This window comes from Bombina bombina, chromosome 7 (genome assembly GCF_027579735.1).
Source record: "Bombina bombina isolate aBomBom1 chromosome 7, aBomBom1.pri, whole genome shotgun sequence".
Classification (NCBI taxonomy): Eukaryota; Metazoa; Chordata; class Amphibia; order Anura; family Bombinatoridae; genus Bombina; species Bombina bombina.
The window spans coordinates 452155271-452173145 of NC_069505.1; the positions used below are offsets into that span (position 1 = coordinate 452155271).

Genomic DNA, 17875 nt, shown 5'->3' on the forward strand with positions numbered 1-17875 from the left:
CCACCTGTCTTAAAATGACAGGGTGGGCCGTGGACTGGATACACTACAAGAGAAATAAATTTATCAGGTAAGCATAAATTCTGTTTTCTCTTGTAAGGTGTATCCAGTCCACGGATTCATCCTTTACTTGTGGGATACCAATACCAAAGCTTTAGGACACGGATGAAGGGAGGGAACAAGACAGGTACCTTAAACGGAAGGCACCACTGCTTGTAAAACGTTTCTCCCAAAAATAGCCTCCGAAGAAGCAAAAGTATCGAATTTGTAAAATTTGGAAAAAGTATGCAGTGAAGACCAAGTCGCTGCCTTACAAATCTTTTCAACAGAAGCCTCATTTTTAAAAGCCCATGTGGAAGCCACTGCTCTGGTAGAGTGAGCAGTAATTGTTTCAGGAGGCTGCTGGCCAGCAGTCTCATAGGCCAAACGGATGATGCTTTTCAGCCAAAAGGAAAGAGAGGTAGCGGTCGCCTTCTGACCTCTCCTCTTACCAGAATAGATAACAAACAAAGAAGTTGTCTGTCTGAAATCCTTAGTTGCTTGTAAATAGAACTTTAAAGCATGAACCACATCAAGATTGTGTAACAGACGTTCCTTCTTCGACGAAGGATTAGGACACAGAGAAGGAACAACAATTTCCTGGTTAATATTCTTATTAGACACAACCTTAGGAAGAAAACCGGGTTTGGTACGTAAAACTACTTTATCTGCATGGAACACCAGGTAAGGTGAATCACACTGTAAAGCAGATAACTCTGAAACTCTTCGAGCAGAAGAGATAGCTACCAAAAACAAAACTTTCCAAGATAAAAGCTTAATATCTATGGAATGTAAAGGTTCAAACGGAACCCCTTGCAGAACTGAAAGAACTAAATTCAGACTCCATGGCGGAGTCACAGGTCTATAAACAGGCTTGATTCTGACTAAAGCCTGACTAAACGTTTGAACGTCTGGTACCTCTGCCAGACATTTGTGAAAAAGAATAGACAAAGCAGATATCTGTCCCTTTAAGGAACTAGCTAACAATCCTTTCTCCAATCCATCTTGGAGAAAGGACAAAATCCTGGGAATCCTAACCTTACTCCATGAGTAACCCTTGGATTCGCACCAAAAAAGGTATTTTCGCCAAATCTTATGGTAGATTTTCCTGGCGACAGGCTTTCTAGCCTGAATCAGGGTATCAATAACCGACTCAGAGAAACCACGCTTGATAGAATTAGGCGTTCAATCTCCAGGCAGTCAGACGCAGAGAAATTAGATTTGGATGTTTGAAAGGACCTTGTATTAGAAGGTCCTGCCTCATTGGCAGTATCCATGGTTGCACAGATGACATGTCCACTAGGTCTGCATACCAGGTCCTGCGTGGCCACGCAGGTGCTATTAGAATCACTGAAGCCTTCTCCTGCTTGATTCTGGCAACCAGACGAGGGAGGAGAGGAAACGGTGGAAAAACATAGGCCAGATTGAAGGACCAAGGCGCTGCTAGAGCATCTATCAGCACCGCCTGGGGATCCCGGGACCTGGACCCGTAAAGAGGAAGTTTGGTGTTCTGACGGGACGCCATCAGATCCAATTCTGGAGTGCCCCACAGCTGAGTCAGCTGGGCAAATACCTCCGGGTGGAGTTCCCACTCCCCCGGGTTAAAAGTCTGATGACTTAGAAAATCCGCCTCCTAGTTGTCTACTCCTGGGATGTGAATCGCTGAGAGATGGCAAGAGTGATCCTCCGCCCATCTGATTATTTTGGTTACTTCCATAATTGCTAGGGAACTCCTTGTTTCGCCTTGATGATTGACGTAAGCTACAGTCGTGATGTTGTCCGACTGAAATCTGATGAATTTGGCCGCAGCTAGCTGAGGCCATGCATGAAGCGTGTTGAATATCGCCCTTAGTTCCAGAATGTTTATCGGGAGAAGAGCTTCTTCCCGAGACCATAAGCCCTGAGCTTTCAGGGAGTCCCAGACTGCACCCCAGCCCAACAGACTGGCGTCGGTCGTTACGATGATCCACTCTGGTCTGCGGAAACACATTCCCTGAGACAGGTGATCCTGAGACAACCACCAGAGAAGAGAATCTCTGGTCCCCTGGTCCAACTGTATTTGAGGAGACAAATCTGCATAATCCCCATTCCACTGTTTGAGCATGCATAGTTGCAGTGGTCTGAAGTGTATCCGTGCAAAAGGGACTATGTCCATTGCCGCTACCATTAGTCCGATTGTCTCCATGCACTGAGCTACAGATGGCCGAGGAATGGAATGAAGAGCTCGGCAAGTAGTTAAGAGTTTTAACTTTCTGACCTCCGTCAGAAATATTTTAATTTCTACCGAGTCTATTAGGGTTCCTAGGAAGGGAACTCTTGTGAGGGGGGAGAGAGAACTCTTTTTGATGTTCACCTTCCACCCGTGAGACCTCAGAAAGGCCACTACAATTTCCTTGTGAGACTTGGCTCTTTGGAAAATCGACGCCTGAATTAAGATGTCGTCTAGATAAGGCGCCACTGCTATGCCCCGAGGTCTTAGTACCGCCAGAAGGGACCCTAGCACCTTTGTGAAAATTCTGGGAGCAGTGGCCAACCCGAAAGGAAGAGCCACAAACTGATAATGCTTGTCCAGTAAGGCGAACCTGAGAAACTGGTGATGATCTTTGTGGATAGGAATGTGCAGATACGCATCCTTTAGATCCACGGTAGTCATATATTGACCCCCCTGGATCATTGGTAAGATTGTCCGAATGGTCTCCATCTTGAATGATGGGACTCTGAGGAATTTGTTTAGAATTTTGAGATCCAGGATTGGTCTGAAAGTTCCTTCTTTCTTGGGAACCACAAAAAGGTTTGAGTAAAAACGCAGCCCTTGTCCCGCCACTGGAACTGGGTGGATCACTCCCATTGTATGTAGGTCTTCTACACAGCATAAGAACGCCTCTTTCTTTGTCTGGTCTGTAGACAAACGAGAAATGTGGAACCTTCCCCTTGGATGGGGAGTCCTTGAATTCTAGAAGATATCACTGGGATACAATCTCTAAGGCGCAGGGATCGTGTACGTCTCTTGCCCAGGCCTGAGCGAAGAGAGAGAGAGAGTCTGCCCCCTACTAGATCCGGTCCTGGATCTGGGGCTACCCCATCATGCTGTCTTGGAGGCAGCTGCAGGCTTCTTGGCCTGTTTACCCTTGTTCCAGCCCTGGTAAGGTTTCCAGGCTGGCCTGGGTTGTGAAGCGTTACCCTCTTGCTTTGTAGTAGGGGAGGATGAAGCGAGGCCGCTCCTGAAATTCCGAAAGGAACGAAAATTATTTTGTTTGTTCCTTATCTTAAAGGACTTGTCCTGAGGGAGAGCATGGCCTTTTCCCCCAGTGATTTCTGAAATAATCTCTTTCAATTCAGGCCCGAAGAGGGTCTTTCCTTTGAAAGGGATGTTCATCGGCCAACCAGGACTTTAGCCATAGGGCCCTGCGCGCTAAAATGGCGAAACCTGAATTCTTTGCCGCTAACTTAGCTAGTTGGAAAGCGGCATCTGTGATAAAAGAATTAGCCAGCTTAAGAGCCTTAATTCTGTCCATAATGTCCTCATATGAGGTCTCCGTCTGGAGCGCATCTTCCAGCGCCTCGAACCAGAAAGCAGCTGCAGTAGTTACAGGAACAATGCAAGCAATAGGTTGGAGAAGAAAACCTTGTTGAACAAAAATTTTCTTAAGTAAACCCTCTAATCTTTTATCCATAGGGTCTTTAAAAGCACAACTGTCTTCAATTGGTATGGTTGTGCATTTAGCAAGTGAAGAAACAGCCCCCTCCACCTTAGGGACCGTCTGCCACGAGTCCCGCATGGGGTCAGATATTGGGAACATTTTCTTAAAAACAGGAGGGGGAACAAACGGAATACCTGGTCTATCCCACTCCCTAGTAACGATATCCGCAATCCTCTTAGGGACCGGGAACACATCAGTGTAAACAGGAACCTCTAGGTACTTGTCCATTTTACACAATTTCTCTGGAACCACCAAAGGGTCGCAGTCATCCAGAGTAACTAATACCTCCCTGAGCAATAAGCAGAGGTGTTCTTGTTTAAATTTAAAAGCCAACGTATCTGAGTCTGTCTGAGGAGCAACCTTTCCCGAATCGGAAATTTCTCCCTCAGACAGCACATCCCTCGCCCCCATTTCAGAGCGTTGATAGTGTATATTGGATACGGCTACTAAATAGTCAGAATGCTCAGAATCTGTTCTTAAAACAGAGCTATCACGCTTTGCAGGTAACACGGGCAGTTTAGATAAAAACACTGAGAGGGTATTATCCATAACTGCCGCCAAGTCTTGCAAGGTAAAAGAGTTAGACGCACTAGAGGTGCTAGGCGTTGCTTGAGCGGGCATAACTGGTTGTGACACTTGGGGAGAGGTTAACGGGCTAACCTCATTACCTTCTGTCTGAGAATCATCTTGGGCCACATTTTTAAGTGCAACAATATGTTCTTTAACCCCTTAATGACAACTGACGTACCAGATACGTCCTGCAAAAACTAGCAGTTAGTGACAATGGACGTACCTGGTACGTCAGTTGTTTAAGAGAGTGCTGGAAGCGATCGCAATCGCTTCCAGCAGCTCTCAGGGTATTGCAGTGATGCCTCGATATGGAGGCATCCTGCAATACCTTTTAACAAGCCTCCGATGCAGAGAGAGCCACTCTGTGGCCCTCTCTGCGCCGGTAACAATGGTGCTGTGTTCCGGGGGGAAGGGAAGCAAGGAGGCGGCAGCGTGCGGGCGCGCGTGTGCACGTGGGGGCGCGCGCGTGTGCACGTGGGGGGCGCGTGCGTGTGCACGTGGGGGCGCGCGCGCATATTAGCCACTGACACCAATGGAAAAAAATAAAAAGTTCAAAACATTAAAAAAAAAATATATATATATAAAAGGATCTGGGGGGGGTTGGGGGTATTGAGGGGGGGGGCTGCTACACTACAGAAAAGTTTATAAATATTTTTGGGGGCAAAAGTTTATAAATATTTTTGGGGGCAAATTGGGTACTGGCAGACAGCTGCCAGTACCCAAGATGGCGGCAATTAAGTAGCAGGGAGGGTTATAGAGCTGTTTGGTGGGGGATCAGGGAGGTTGGGGGCTAAGGCAGGGCTCCATTACAGCAGAATACATTTTTTTTAAAAATAAAATAAAAAAAACTCCTTTTATTTAGTACTGGCAGACTTTCTGCCAGTACTTAAGAATGCGGGGACAATTGTGGGGTGGGGGAGGGAAGAGAGCTGTTTGGGAGGGATCAGGGGGTGGGATGTGTCAGGTGGGAGGCTGATCTCTACACTAAAGCTAAAATTAACCCTGCCAGCGCCCTAAAAGCTACCTAATTAACTCCTTCACTGCTGGGCATAATTCACGTGTTGTGCGCAGCAGCATTTAGCGGCCTTCTAATTAACAAAAAGCAACGCCAAAGCCATATATGTCTGCTATTTCTGAACAAAGGGGATCCCAGAGAAGCTTTTACAACCATTTGTGCCATAATTGCACAAACTGTTTGTAAATAATTTCAGTGAGAAACCTAAAATTGTGAAAAATTTAAAGTTTTTTTTTATTTGCTCGCATTTGGCGGTGAAATGGTGGCATGAAATATACCAAAATTGGCCTAGATCAATACTTGGAGTTGTCTACTACACTAAACTAAAGCTAAAATTAACCCTACAAGCTCCCTACATGCTCCCTAATTAACCCCTTCACTGCTGGGCATAAAACACGTGTGGTGCACAGCGGCATTTAGCGGCCTTCTAATTACCAAAAAGCAACCCCAAAGCCATATAAGTCTGCTATTTCTGAACAAAGGCTATCCCAGAGAAGCATTTACAACCATTTGTGCCATAATTGCAGAAGCTGTTTGTAAATAATTTCAGTGGGAAACCTAAAGTTTGTGACAAAATGTGTGAAAAAGTGAACATTTTTTTTAATTTGATCGCATTTGGCGGTGAAACGGTGGCATGAAATATACCAAAATGGGCCTAGATCAATACTTTGGGATGTCTTCTAAAAAAAAATATATACATGTCAATGGATATTCAGGTATTCCTGACAGATATCAGTGTTCCAATGTAACTAGCGCTAATTTTGAAAAAAAAAGTGGTTTAGAAATAGCAAAGTGCTACTTGTATTTATGGCCCTATAACTTACAAAAAAAGCAAAGAACATGTAAACATTGGGTATTTCTAAACTCAGGACAAAATTTAGAAACTATTTAGCATGGGTGTTTTTTAGTGGTTGTAGATGTGTAACAGATTTTGGGGGTCAAAGTTAGAAAAAGTGTGTTTTTTCCATTTTTTCCTCATATTTTATAAAATGTTTTATAGTAAATTATAAGATATAATGAAAATAATGGTATATTTAGAAAGTCCATTTAATGGCGAGAAAAACGGTATATAATATGCGTGGGTACAGTAAATGAGTAAGAGGAAAATTACAGCTGAACACAAACACCACAGAAATGTAAAAATAGCCATTGTCATTAAGGGTAAGAAAATTGAAAAATGTTCCAGTCATTAAGGGGTTAAAGTGTATAGACATATCAGTACAAGTGGGACACATTCTGAGAGGGGGTTCCACCATGGCTTCTAAACACATTGAACAAGGATTTTCCTTGGTGTCAGACATGTTTAACAGACTATTAGTAAAACAAACAGGCTTAGAAATCACTTTAATCAAGTAAAAACACACTTTGAAAAAAACGTTACTGTGCCTTTAAGAGATAAAAAAGGCACACAATTTTGCAAAACAGTGAAAAATGCAGCAAACTTTTTGAAATTTTTACAGTATGTACCTAAAGCATTAGTAAGATTGCACCACTAGCAATAAAAACGATTAACCCCTTAATGCCCAAACCGGATCGACAGTAAGCCAACAAACAGGTTAAAACAACTTCAGCACCTTGCCACAGCTCTGCGGTGGCCCTACCTGCCCTTAGGGACCAGATTTGTGGGGAAAAAGCTTCTTATAGGCCCTCAAACTGCAGCAGGACCCTCCATGTGTAACAGCCTGAACTTCTAGTCAAATATAACTGTGCATCTGAGGCGTGAAATTAGGCCCCTCCCACCTTACTCCAGTGCTGTGAGGCCTAAAGAAACACTCCTAAGTGTTTTAATAATAGCCATGTGGGTAACAACCCCTGAAAGAAACCCAAATGAAACTTCAAAGTGTCTCAAAAAACGAATTTTTTCAATAAAAACCGTTTGCCATTAAGTAGTGTCAACCAGCATAAACTAGCCCTGATATGTAAGCTTGCAATTCCATACTTAGTCTCTGAAACCAGCTTACCCTTCCCTCATGGGGATATTATCAGTCTTTTCTAGCATTATCAAAGTCTTGTCTAGAAATAAATGACTGAACATACCTTATTGCAGCCTAACCTGCAAACCGTTCCCCCCAACTGAAGTTTTCTTGTACTCCTCAGTCCTTTGTGGGAACAGCAGTGGATTTTAGTTACAACATGCTAAAATCATCATCCTCCCTGCAGAACTCTTCATCTCCTTTCTGCTAGAGAGTAAATAGTACACACCGGTACCATTTAAAATAAACTTTTGCTTGTAGAAAATAAAAACTACATTTCTAACACCACATTCACTTTACCCTTCCGATTGCTTAGAGCCGGCAAAGAGAATGACTGGGGGGTGGAGCTAGAGGGGGAGCTATATGGACAGCTCTGCTGTGTGCTCTCTTTGCCACTTCCTGTTGGGAAGGAGAATATCCCACAAGTAAAGGATGAATCCGTGGACTGGATACACCTTACAAGAGAAATACCAGTTTACTCTTTATTAGCCTAAGCCTGACATCACTACATAAGCTGCCTATTGCTGTGTATGGGGGATGATGGGACAAATAACTAAAGGCTGCTGGGAAATAACGGTCTCTTCAGGTGAATTTCCCAGAACAACTCTACACTTTTGTATTTTCACAAACACCTTAAACACCGGCTCTTTCTTTACCTCTGAGCATCAGTCACCTCTTGTTGCTAAGCAACTAATACACAGTCACTGCAGGCGTTTACCGTGGTGACGTTATGGTGTTTTCTCACCTCTCCCGTCAGCAGGTAGAGAATCTCCAGGATGTGATTCAGGATCCGCTCAGGCAGCTTCTTCTTCATCTTGTTCATGGTCAGCGATATTGTGTAACACTGAGACCTGCAGCAGTGGCATATACATGTCAGACATTACCTACATGTCACACTTTACATACAAATCACACATTACACACGTCACAAACTACATACATGTCACATATTACATGCATTATTATTATTATTATTATTATTGGTTATTTGTAGAGCGCCAACAGATTCCGCAGCGCTAACATGTCACCCGTTACATACACGTCACACATTACATATATGTCACCCATTACATACATGTCACCCATTACATACAGATCACACATTACATACATGTCACACATGTCAGAAAACAAAATTTATGCTTACCTGATAAATTTCTTTCTCTTGTGGTGTATCCAGTCCACGGGTTCATCCATTACTTGTGGGATATTCTCCTTCCCAACAGGAAGTTGCAAGAGGACACCCACAGCAGAGCTGTCTATATAGCTTTTCCCCTAACCCCCACCTCCAGTCATTCGACCGAAGACAAGTAAGAAAAAGGAGAAACTATAGGGTGCAGTGGTGACTGTAGTTTTAAAAATAAAAACACCTGCCTTAAAGTGACAGGGCGGGCCGTGGACTGGATACACCACAAGAGAAAGAAATTTATCAGGTAAGCATAAATTTTGTTTTCTCTTGTAAGGTGTATCCAGTCCACGGGTTCATCCATTACTTGTGGGATACCAATACCAAAGCTTTAGGACACGGATGAAGGGAGGGACAAGGCAGGAACTTAAACGGAAGGCTCCACTGCCTGCAAGACCTTTTTCCCAAAAATAGCCTCCGAGGAAGCAAAAGTATCAAATTTGTAGAATTTAGAAAAAGTATGAAGCGAAGACCAAGTCGCCGCTTTACAAATCTGTTCAACAGAGGCCTCATGTTTAAAAGCCCAAGTGGAAGCTACCGCTCTAGTAGAACGAGCTGTAATTCTTTCAGGAGGCTGCTGGCCAGCAGTCTCATAAGATAACCGGATTATGCTTCTCAGCCAAAAAGAAAGAGAAGTTGCCGAAGCCTTTTGGTTTTGGCCTCTCCTCCTCCCAGAGTAGACAACAAATAATGCAGATGTTTGACGAAAATCCTTAGTAGCTTGTAAATAAAACTTTAAAGCACGAACCACGTCAAGATTGTGTAACAGACGTTCCTTCTTTGAAGAAGGATTAGGACACAGTGACGGAACAACAATTTCCTGATTGATATTCTTATTAGATACCTTAGGAAGAAAACCAGGTTTGGTACGCAAAACTACCTTATCTGCATGGAAGATCAGATAAGGGGAATCACACTGTAAGGCAGATAGCTCAGAAACTCTTCAAGCCGAAAAGATAGCTACTAAGAACAGAACTTTCCAAGATAAAAGTTTGATATCTATGGAATGCAAAGGTTCAAACGGAACCCCTTGAAGAACTAAATTTAAACTCCATGGGGGAGCAACAGGTTTAAACACAGGCTTGATTCTAACTAAAGCCTGACAAAACGCCTGAACGTCTGGAACATCTACCAGACATTTGTGCAAAAGAATAGACAGAGCAGAAATCTGTCCCTTTAAGGAACTAGCTGATAATTCCTTTTCCAATCCTTCTTGGAGAAAAGATAAAATCCTAGGAATCCTGACCTTACTCCATGAGTAACCCTTGGATTCACACCAATGAAGATATTTACACCATATCTTATGATAGATTTTCCTGGTGACAGGCTTTCGAGCCTGAATCAAGGTATCAATGACCGACTCGGAGAAACCACGTTTTGATAAAATCAAGCGTTCAATCTCCAAGCAGTCAGACGCAGAGAAATTAGATTTGGATGTTTGAATGGACCTTGGAGTAGAAGGTCCTGCCTAAGCGGCAGAGTCCATGGTGGAAAGGATGACATGTCCACCAGATCTGCATACCAAGTCCTGCGTGGCCACGCAGGTACTATCAAAATCACCGAAGCTCTCTCCTGCTTGATCTTGGCAATCAGACGAGGGAGGAGAGGAAATGGTGCAAACACATAAGCCAGGCTGAAGGACCAGGGCACTGCTATAGCATCTATCAGTGCTGCCTGGGGATCCCTTGACCTGGACCCGTAACAAGGAAGCTTGGCGTTCTGACGAGACGCCATCAGATCCAGTTCTGGTTTGCCCCATAGTTGAATCAGCTGGGCAAATACCTCCGGATGGAGTTCCCACTCCCCCGGATGAAAAGTCTGCCGACTTAGAAAATCCGCCTCCCAGTTCTCTACTCCTGGGATATGGATAGCTGAAAGATGGCAAGAGTGAGCCTCTGCCCATAGAATTATCTTGGAAACCTCCATCATTGCCAGGGGACTCCTTGTTCCCCCCTGATGGTTGATATAGGCTACAGTCGTGATGTTGTCCGACTGAAATCTGATGAACCTGACCGCAGCCAGTTGAGGCCATGCCTGAAGAGCATTGAATATCGCTCTTAGTTCCAGAATGTTTATAGGGAGGAGGGCTTCCTCCTGAGTCCACAAACCCTGAGCTTTCAGGGAGTTCCAGACCGCGCCCCAGCCCAGAAGGCTGGCATCTGTTGTCACTATAGTCCACTCTGGCCTGCGGAAGCTCATTCCCCTGGACAGATGGACCCGAGATAACCACCAGAGAAGAGAATCCCTGGTCTCCTGATCCAGATTTAGCAGAGGAGACAAATCTGTGTAGTCCCCATTCCACTGATTGAGAATGCAAAGTTGCAGTGGTCTGAGATGTAGGCGGGCAAACGGAACTATGTCCATTGCCGCTACCATTAGGCCGATTACTTCCATACACTGAGCCACTGACGGCCGAGAAATGGAATGAAGAGCACGGCAGGAAGCTAGCAGCTTTGATATCCTGACCTCTGCCAGAAAAAATTTCATTTCTACTAAATCTATCAGAGTGCCTAGGAAGGAAACTCTTGTGAGAGGGGAGAGAGAACTCTTTTCTACGTTCACCTTCCACCCGTGAAACCTCAGAAATGCCAGAACGATGTCCGTATGGGACTTGGCGATTTGAAAAGTCGACGCCTGGATCAAGATGTCGTCTAGGTAAGGAGCCACTGCTATGCCCCGCGGCCTTAGGACCGCCAGTAGGGACCCCAGAACCTTTGTAAAGACTCTTGGCGCCGTGGCTAACCCGAAGGGAAGAGCCACAAACTGGTAATGCCTGTCTAGGAAGGCGAACCTGAGGAACTGATGATGCTCTCTGTGAATCGGAATGTGGAGATAAGCATCCTTTAAGTCCACGGTAGTCATATATTGACCCTCCTGGATCATAGGGAGGATGGTTCGTATTGTCTCCATCTTGAAAGATGGGACCCTGAGAAATTTGTTTAGGATTTTGAGATCCAAGATTGGTCTGAAAGTTCCCTCTTTTTTGGGAACTATAAACAGGTTTGAATAGAAACCCTGCCCCTGTTCCTCTCTTGGAACTGGGTGGATCACTCCCATAACCAGTAGGTCTTGAACGCAGCGTAAGAACGCCTCGCTCTTTATCTGGTTTGCAGATAATTGTGAGAGATGAAATCTCCACTTTGGAGATGAACCCTTGAATTCCAGAAGATATCCCTGGGAAACAATCTCTAGTGCCCAGGGATCCTGGATGTTTCTTGCCCAAGCCTGGGCGAAGAGAGAAAGTCTGCCCCTGACTAGATCCGGTCCCGGATCGGGGGCTACCCCTTCATGCTGTCTTAGAGGCAGCAGCAGGCTTTTTGGCCTGCTTCCCTTTGTTCCAAGTCTGGTTAGGTCTCCAGACTGATTTGGACTGGGCGAAATTTCCCTCTTGTTTTGCATTAGAGGAAGCCGAAGCTGCGCCACCCTTGAAGTTTCGAAAGGAACGAAAATTATTCTGTTTGGTCCTTAATTTATTGGACCTATCCTGAGGAAGGGCGTGACCTTTTCCTCCGGAAATGTCAGAGATGATTTCCTTCAGGCCAGGCCCGAATAGGGTCTGTCCTTTGAAGGAGATGTTAAGAAGCTTAGACTTTGAAGTAATGTCTGCTGACCAGGACTTAAGCCATAGCGCCCTATGCGCCAGAATGGCAAAACCTGAATTCTTAGCTAATTTAAGAGCTTTAATCCTGTCTAAGATATCATCTAACGGGTTCTCCACCTGTAGAGCCTCCTCAAGAGACTCGAACCAAAAAGCCGCTGCAGCAGTAACTGGAGCAATGCATGCAAGAGGCTGGAGAATAAAACCTTGATGAATAAAATTTTTCGTAAGGATTTTTTTTTTTTGAACAGCTTTATTGCATTTAAAATAGAGTTACAAGAGGGTGGAGACGCAGCTCCAAGGCGTACAATGCAACAATAACTGTGGGTTTTATAATGAACAATATATAGTGTCATAGGAGGAAATTAGGATAAAGTAACTGGGGGGGAAAAGGGGAGGGAGGGGGGGGGGTGGTCCCAGTCCGTCCGTGCCTCCAGCGCTCATACCCAGTCAGTGAAGTGTTTTGAAGCTCCCATAGCCGGGGACAATTGGCCTTTGTCTGTATTCTGTTTAGGGTCTGTGCTTTACATAATAGGTCCAGAGGTGTGTGAACTCCGCGTAGGAGTTCATTTTATCGTATTTGAGGTGGTAGTATTCCTCTAGTTCTATAATTTCAGTGACCTTTTGGATCCACATGTCTATAGTGGGGGTGTCTCTACTTCTCCAGTTTTTAGCTATTAGGATTTTAATTCCATTAATCATAATGTTTAAAAGACGGGCATATGGTTTATATTTAATCGTTGGGAAAGGTTTGTGCAGTAGCCACATCAGAGGGTCCAGGGGCAATTGGGTTTCCAGTATAATTTCTATCTCTGAGATCACGGTTCTCCAGAAGTTCTGGATGGCATTGCAACACCACCACATATGGGCTGTGTCGCTATTTACATGGCCGCAGCGCCAGCACCTGTTACTTCGGGTGCGGAATAGACGGTGCAGCTTCCTTGGAGTGAGGTACCACCTATGCAGTAGCTTGAAATTAATCTCTAGGATAGAGGAGGAGATTGAGGATCTCATTGTGGGAGACCCTCCAATTTTTTATCCATAGGATCTAGGAAAGCACAACTGTCCTCGACAGGGATAGTTGTATGCTTAGCTAGGGTAGAAACAGCTCCCTCCACCTTAGGGACCGTCTGCCACGAGTCCCGTATGGCGACATCTATGGGAAACATCTTTTTAAATGCAGGAGGGGGAGAGAACGGCACACCTGGTCTATCCCATTCCTTAGTAATAATTTCCAAAAACCTCTTAGGTACTGGAAAAACATCAGTGTAAACAGGCACTGCAAAGTATTTGTCCATTTTACACAATTTCTCTGGAACCACAATGGGGTCACAGTCATCCAGAGTCGCTAAAACCTCCCTGATCAATAAGCGGAGGTGTTCGAGCTTAAATGTAAACGCTGTCATTTCAGAATCGGACTGAAGTAAAGCCTTCCCTGAATCTGAAATGTCACCCTCAGATAGAAACTCCCTTGCACCGGCTTCGGAGCCTAGTGAGGGTATATCGGACACAGCTATTAAAGCGTCAGAAAACTCTGTATTTGTTCTAGCCTCAGAGCTGTCTCGCTTTCCTTGTAACCCTGGCAGTTTGGACAATACCTCTGTGAGGGTAGAATTCATAACTGCCGCCATGTCCTGTAAGGTACGCGCTAGATGTACTTGGCGTCACTTGGGCGAGAGTTATAGGTTCTTACACATGGGGAGAGCTAGATGCTCGAACAAACAATTTGGACTGTGTAATTCAATGTGGGGATAAAAAGCAGAAAGCAATGTTGAATAGACAGCACAATGTATTAATAAGTACTGACTGAAACAAAGTGTCGCTTTATCCAATTACAAAACAATTGTGATAAACCTGTGTTATACTGTAGCAGCTGGTTGCATGATCCGTTAACCCCTTACATTCGCAAGACTCATCGTTGGAAGTAGATAGAAATAAGCCAGATAATTCCAGCAAATATAAAATATGAAACAGACTCACTTGATTCTGAGAATGATATCCGATGTTCAATGAGATCCAGGAAAACGGAATTGTTGTATTCACTCTCTTGTAGTGCAGTCAGTTGCAACAGATACAGACGCTGCCTAAATTCACAGCAGCATCCCGGCTTGTCTCACAGGTGTTGGGAAGGGCTCCCCTGCTAAGCCCTCGATTGAAGCAATAAGTAGACAAAAAATATTCAGCACCTCTGGTTGAGACAAAATAGACCCAATAATCGAAAGAACAGTAAGGCTGATGAAATACATTTAAAACTTCACCTTCATTCAGAGCTGATGAAGTGCCCAATAGGGCAGGAAACGCGTCAGCGGTAGTCAGGTCTGTGTACTGTGCCTTTGTCTTTTTACTCACGGAGTCTAAATAAAGGTGAAGTTTTAAATGTATTTCATCAGCCTTACTGTTCTTTCGATTATTGGGTCTATTTTGTCTCAACCAGAGGTGCTGAATATTTTTTGTCTACTTATTGCTTCAATCGACAAATGGAATCCACAGCACCAATTAGGTAAAAGAAAATACCTTTATTTTCACATTACATGCTAATTACATGCATGTAATGTGAAAATAAAGGTATTTTCTTTTACCTAATTGGTGCTGTGGATTCCATTTGTCTATGTTGCTGTAAGGGTGGCAGTAACCCTTTCTCCACGGGCATCATACAGAACTAAAACCTGCTTTAAGGAACCAAGAGGTGCTGTACTCATTTACTACTTTTATTGCTTCAATCGAGGGAGAGCTAGATGGCATAACCTCCCTTTTTTCAGTCTGAGAATTCTCTGGTGATAAATCTTTAAAAGCCATAATATGGTCTTTATAGTTTATAGATACTTCAGTACAGTACATTTGGTACACATTCTAAGAAGGGGTTCCACAATGGCTTCTAAACATATTGAACAAGGAGTTTCCTCTATGTCAGACATGTTTAACAGTCTAGTAATGACACCAGCAAGCTTGGAAAACACTTTAATAAATGTGAAACAGCAATTAAACAAAAACGGTAATGTGCCTTTAAGAGAAAAAAAAACTAACACTTAAACTGCAAAACAGTGTTAAAATGCAGTAAAGACCTCAAAATTTTTACAGTGTGAGTAAGGGACTAAAGCAACATTGCACCCACTTGCAAATGGATGATTAACCCCTTAGCCCCCAAACCGGATTTAAAAAACGTCAACCACCTGTAAAAGACAGTTAAGCACCTTGCCACAGCTCTGCTGTGGCTCCTACCTGCCCTCAAATACGATTAGTGAAGAAATAAGCCCTCTATAGTGGTCCTCAGATGCAAGAGGACTCCTCTAGGGAAGCTGGATGTCTCAGTCTGAAAGAAACTGCGCAATGAAAGCGCGAAAATAGGCCCCTCCCACCCTGTACTCGATGTCAGAGGGGCCTTAAGGAAATACTCCTAGGAGTATCTGACTATGCCATGTGGAAAACTAGGCCCCAAATAAAGACTTATCACCATCAGAGAAAAAAACGTCCCATTTATGAAACATGTAAACGTTTTGTCACTAATTAATATGAGTATTAACATGAGTATTACCCCACTTTGTAAGCATGATCCCAGTCGTTGCAAAATCACTGCATCTAGCTTACCAACATATACACAAGGTTCTGTCAGCATTTTCTAGAACTTATCCTTTCTCTAGAAATAAAAATACTGAACATACCTCAAAGCAGGTAATCTGCAGACCGTTCCCCCAACTGAAGTTATCCCATACTCTTCAGTTATGTGTCAGAACAGCAATGGACCTTAGTTACAAACCGCTAAGATCATCAACCTCCAGGCAGAATTCTTCTTCTAAAACAGTACAAAGCCGGTACCGTTTAAAAATAACAAACTCTTGATTGAAGGTAACACTACACTAAGTCACCACATATCTCTTGATACTTCCAATCTTGTCGAGAGTTGCAAGAGAATGACTGGAGGTGGGGGTTAGGGGAAAAGCTATATAGACAGCTCTGCTGTGGGTGTCCTCTTGCAACTTCCTGTTGGGAAGGAGAATATCCCACAAGTAATGGATGAACCCGTGGACTGGATACACCACAAGAGAAAGAAATTTATCAGGTAAGCATAAATTTTGTTTTCTGACATGTGTGACATGTATGTAATGGGTGACATGTATGTAATGTGTGACCTGTATGTAATGTGTGACATATATGTAATGTGTGATCTGTATGTAATGGGTGACATGTATGTAATGGGTGACATATATGTAATGTGTGACGTGTATGTAATGGGTGACATGTATGTAATGGGTGACATGTATGTAATGGGTGACATGTTAGCGCTGCGGAATCTGTTGGCGCTCTACAAATAACCAATAATAATAATAATGCATGTAATATGTGACATGTATGTAGTTTGTGACGTGTGTAATGTAATGGGTTAGGGGAGGAGCTATATAGACAGCTCTGCTGTGGGTGTCCTTTTGCAACTTCCTGTTGGGAAGGAGAATATCCCACAAGTAATGGATGAACCCGTGGACTGGATACACCTTACAAGAGAAAACCTGTAATACCAGCGTTGTTTGTAGGTGAGCGGTGAGCATAAACTGCTCGTTAGCACCGCAAGCATTACCGACAAAAACTTGTAATCTAGCCGATTGTGTTTTTCAGGTTTAAGTTTTAATTATTATAAGTTTTGTTGAGATTTCATTTATTTAAATACCCATTTATTTATATATACTGTATGTGTATTATTGAGTCGCATACATGTACAATTGTGGTTTCCTACACGCACCTATTCTGAGTTGCAATTACTACCCATCTGCTCCCTAGTCCATACACATATATACACAATCACATTTTACTTTGTTTTCTCTTGGATACAGTGTACATATTTATTGTCATTATCTATTGAGGAATAGTTATCATTAACACTTTTGATTAGTATCCAGTCTCATTTTATAGCGCTGAGGTGTTTGGACAGTATCCTCTCCCTTCTCATATATATACACACCTTATATACAGATATATATGTTATACAGAGGTCTCACAGTACCTTATATACAGATATATAATATTATACACAGGCTCTTGCTGTCTCACACGTACCTTATATACAGATATATAGTATTATACAGAGGCTCTTGCTGTCTCACATGTACCTTATATACAGAAATATAATATTATACACAGGCTCTTGCTGTCTCACATGTACCTTATATACAGAAATATAATATTATACACAGGCTCTTGCTGTCTCACACGTACCTTATATACAGTTATATAATATTATACAGAGGCTCTTGCTGTCTCACACGTACCTTATATACAGATATATATTATTATACAGAGGCTCTTGCTTTCTCACACGTACCTTATATACAGATATGTAGTATTATACAGAGACTCTTGCTGTCTCACACGTACCTTATATACAGATATGTAGTATTATACAGAGGCTCTTGCTGTCTCACACGTACCTTATATACAGATATATATATTATACATAGGCTCTTGCTGTCTCACATGTACCTTATATACAGATATATAATATTATACAGAGGCTCTTGCTGTCTCACACGTACCTTATATACAGATATATATATTATACATAGGCTCTTGCTGTCTCACATGTACCTTATATACAGATATATAATATTATACACAGGCTTTTGCTGTCTCACACGTACCTTATATACAGATATATAATATTATACAGAGTCTCCTGCTGTCTCACACGTACCTTATATACAGATATATATAATATTATACAGAGTCTCTTGCTGTCTCACACGTAGATTATAAACAGATATATATATTATGCAGATGACTCACATGTACCTTATATACAGATATATA

The 17875-nt window shown here is 43.0% G+C and overlaps 1 protein-coding gene across 4 annotated transcripts in view; it reads right to left on the bottom strand.

Moving 5' to 3' along the window:
• Nucleotides 1–17875, bottom strand: part of LOC128666692 (gastrula zinc finger protein XlCGF57.1) — an 89218-nt gene that overhangs the window by 56927 nt on the left and 14416 nt on the right. For 3 of the 4 annotated variants that reach the window (XM_053721430.1, XM_053721431.1, XM_053721428.1), the window contains exon 2: nt 8014–8146. In XM_053721430.1, coding sequence (XP_053577405.1) covers nt 8014–8118 — 105 coding nt within the window. In that variant the 5' untranslated portion in view covers nt 8119–8146. The remainder of the gene's footprint in view (nt 1–8013; nt 8147–17875) is intronic. The other variant, XM_053721429.1, reaches the window with a different exon arrangement.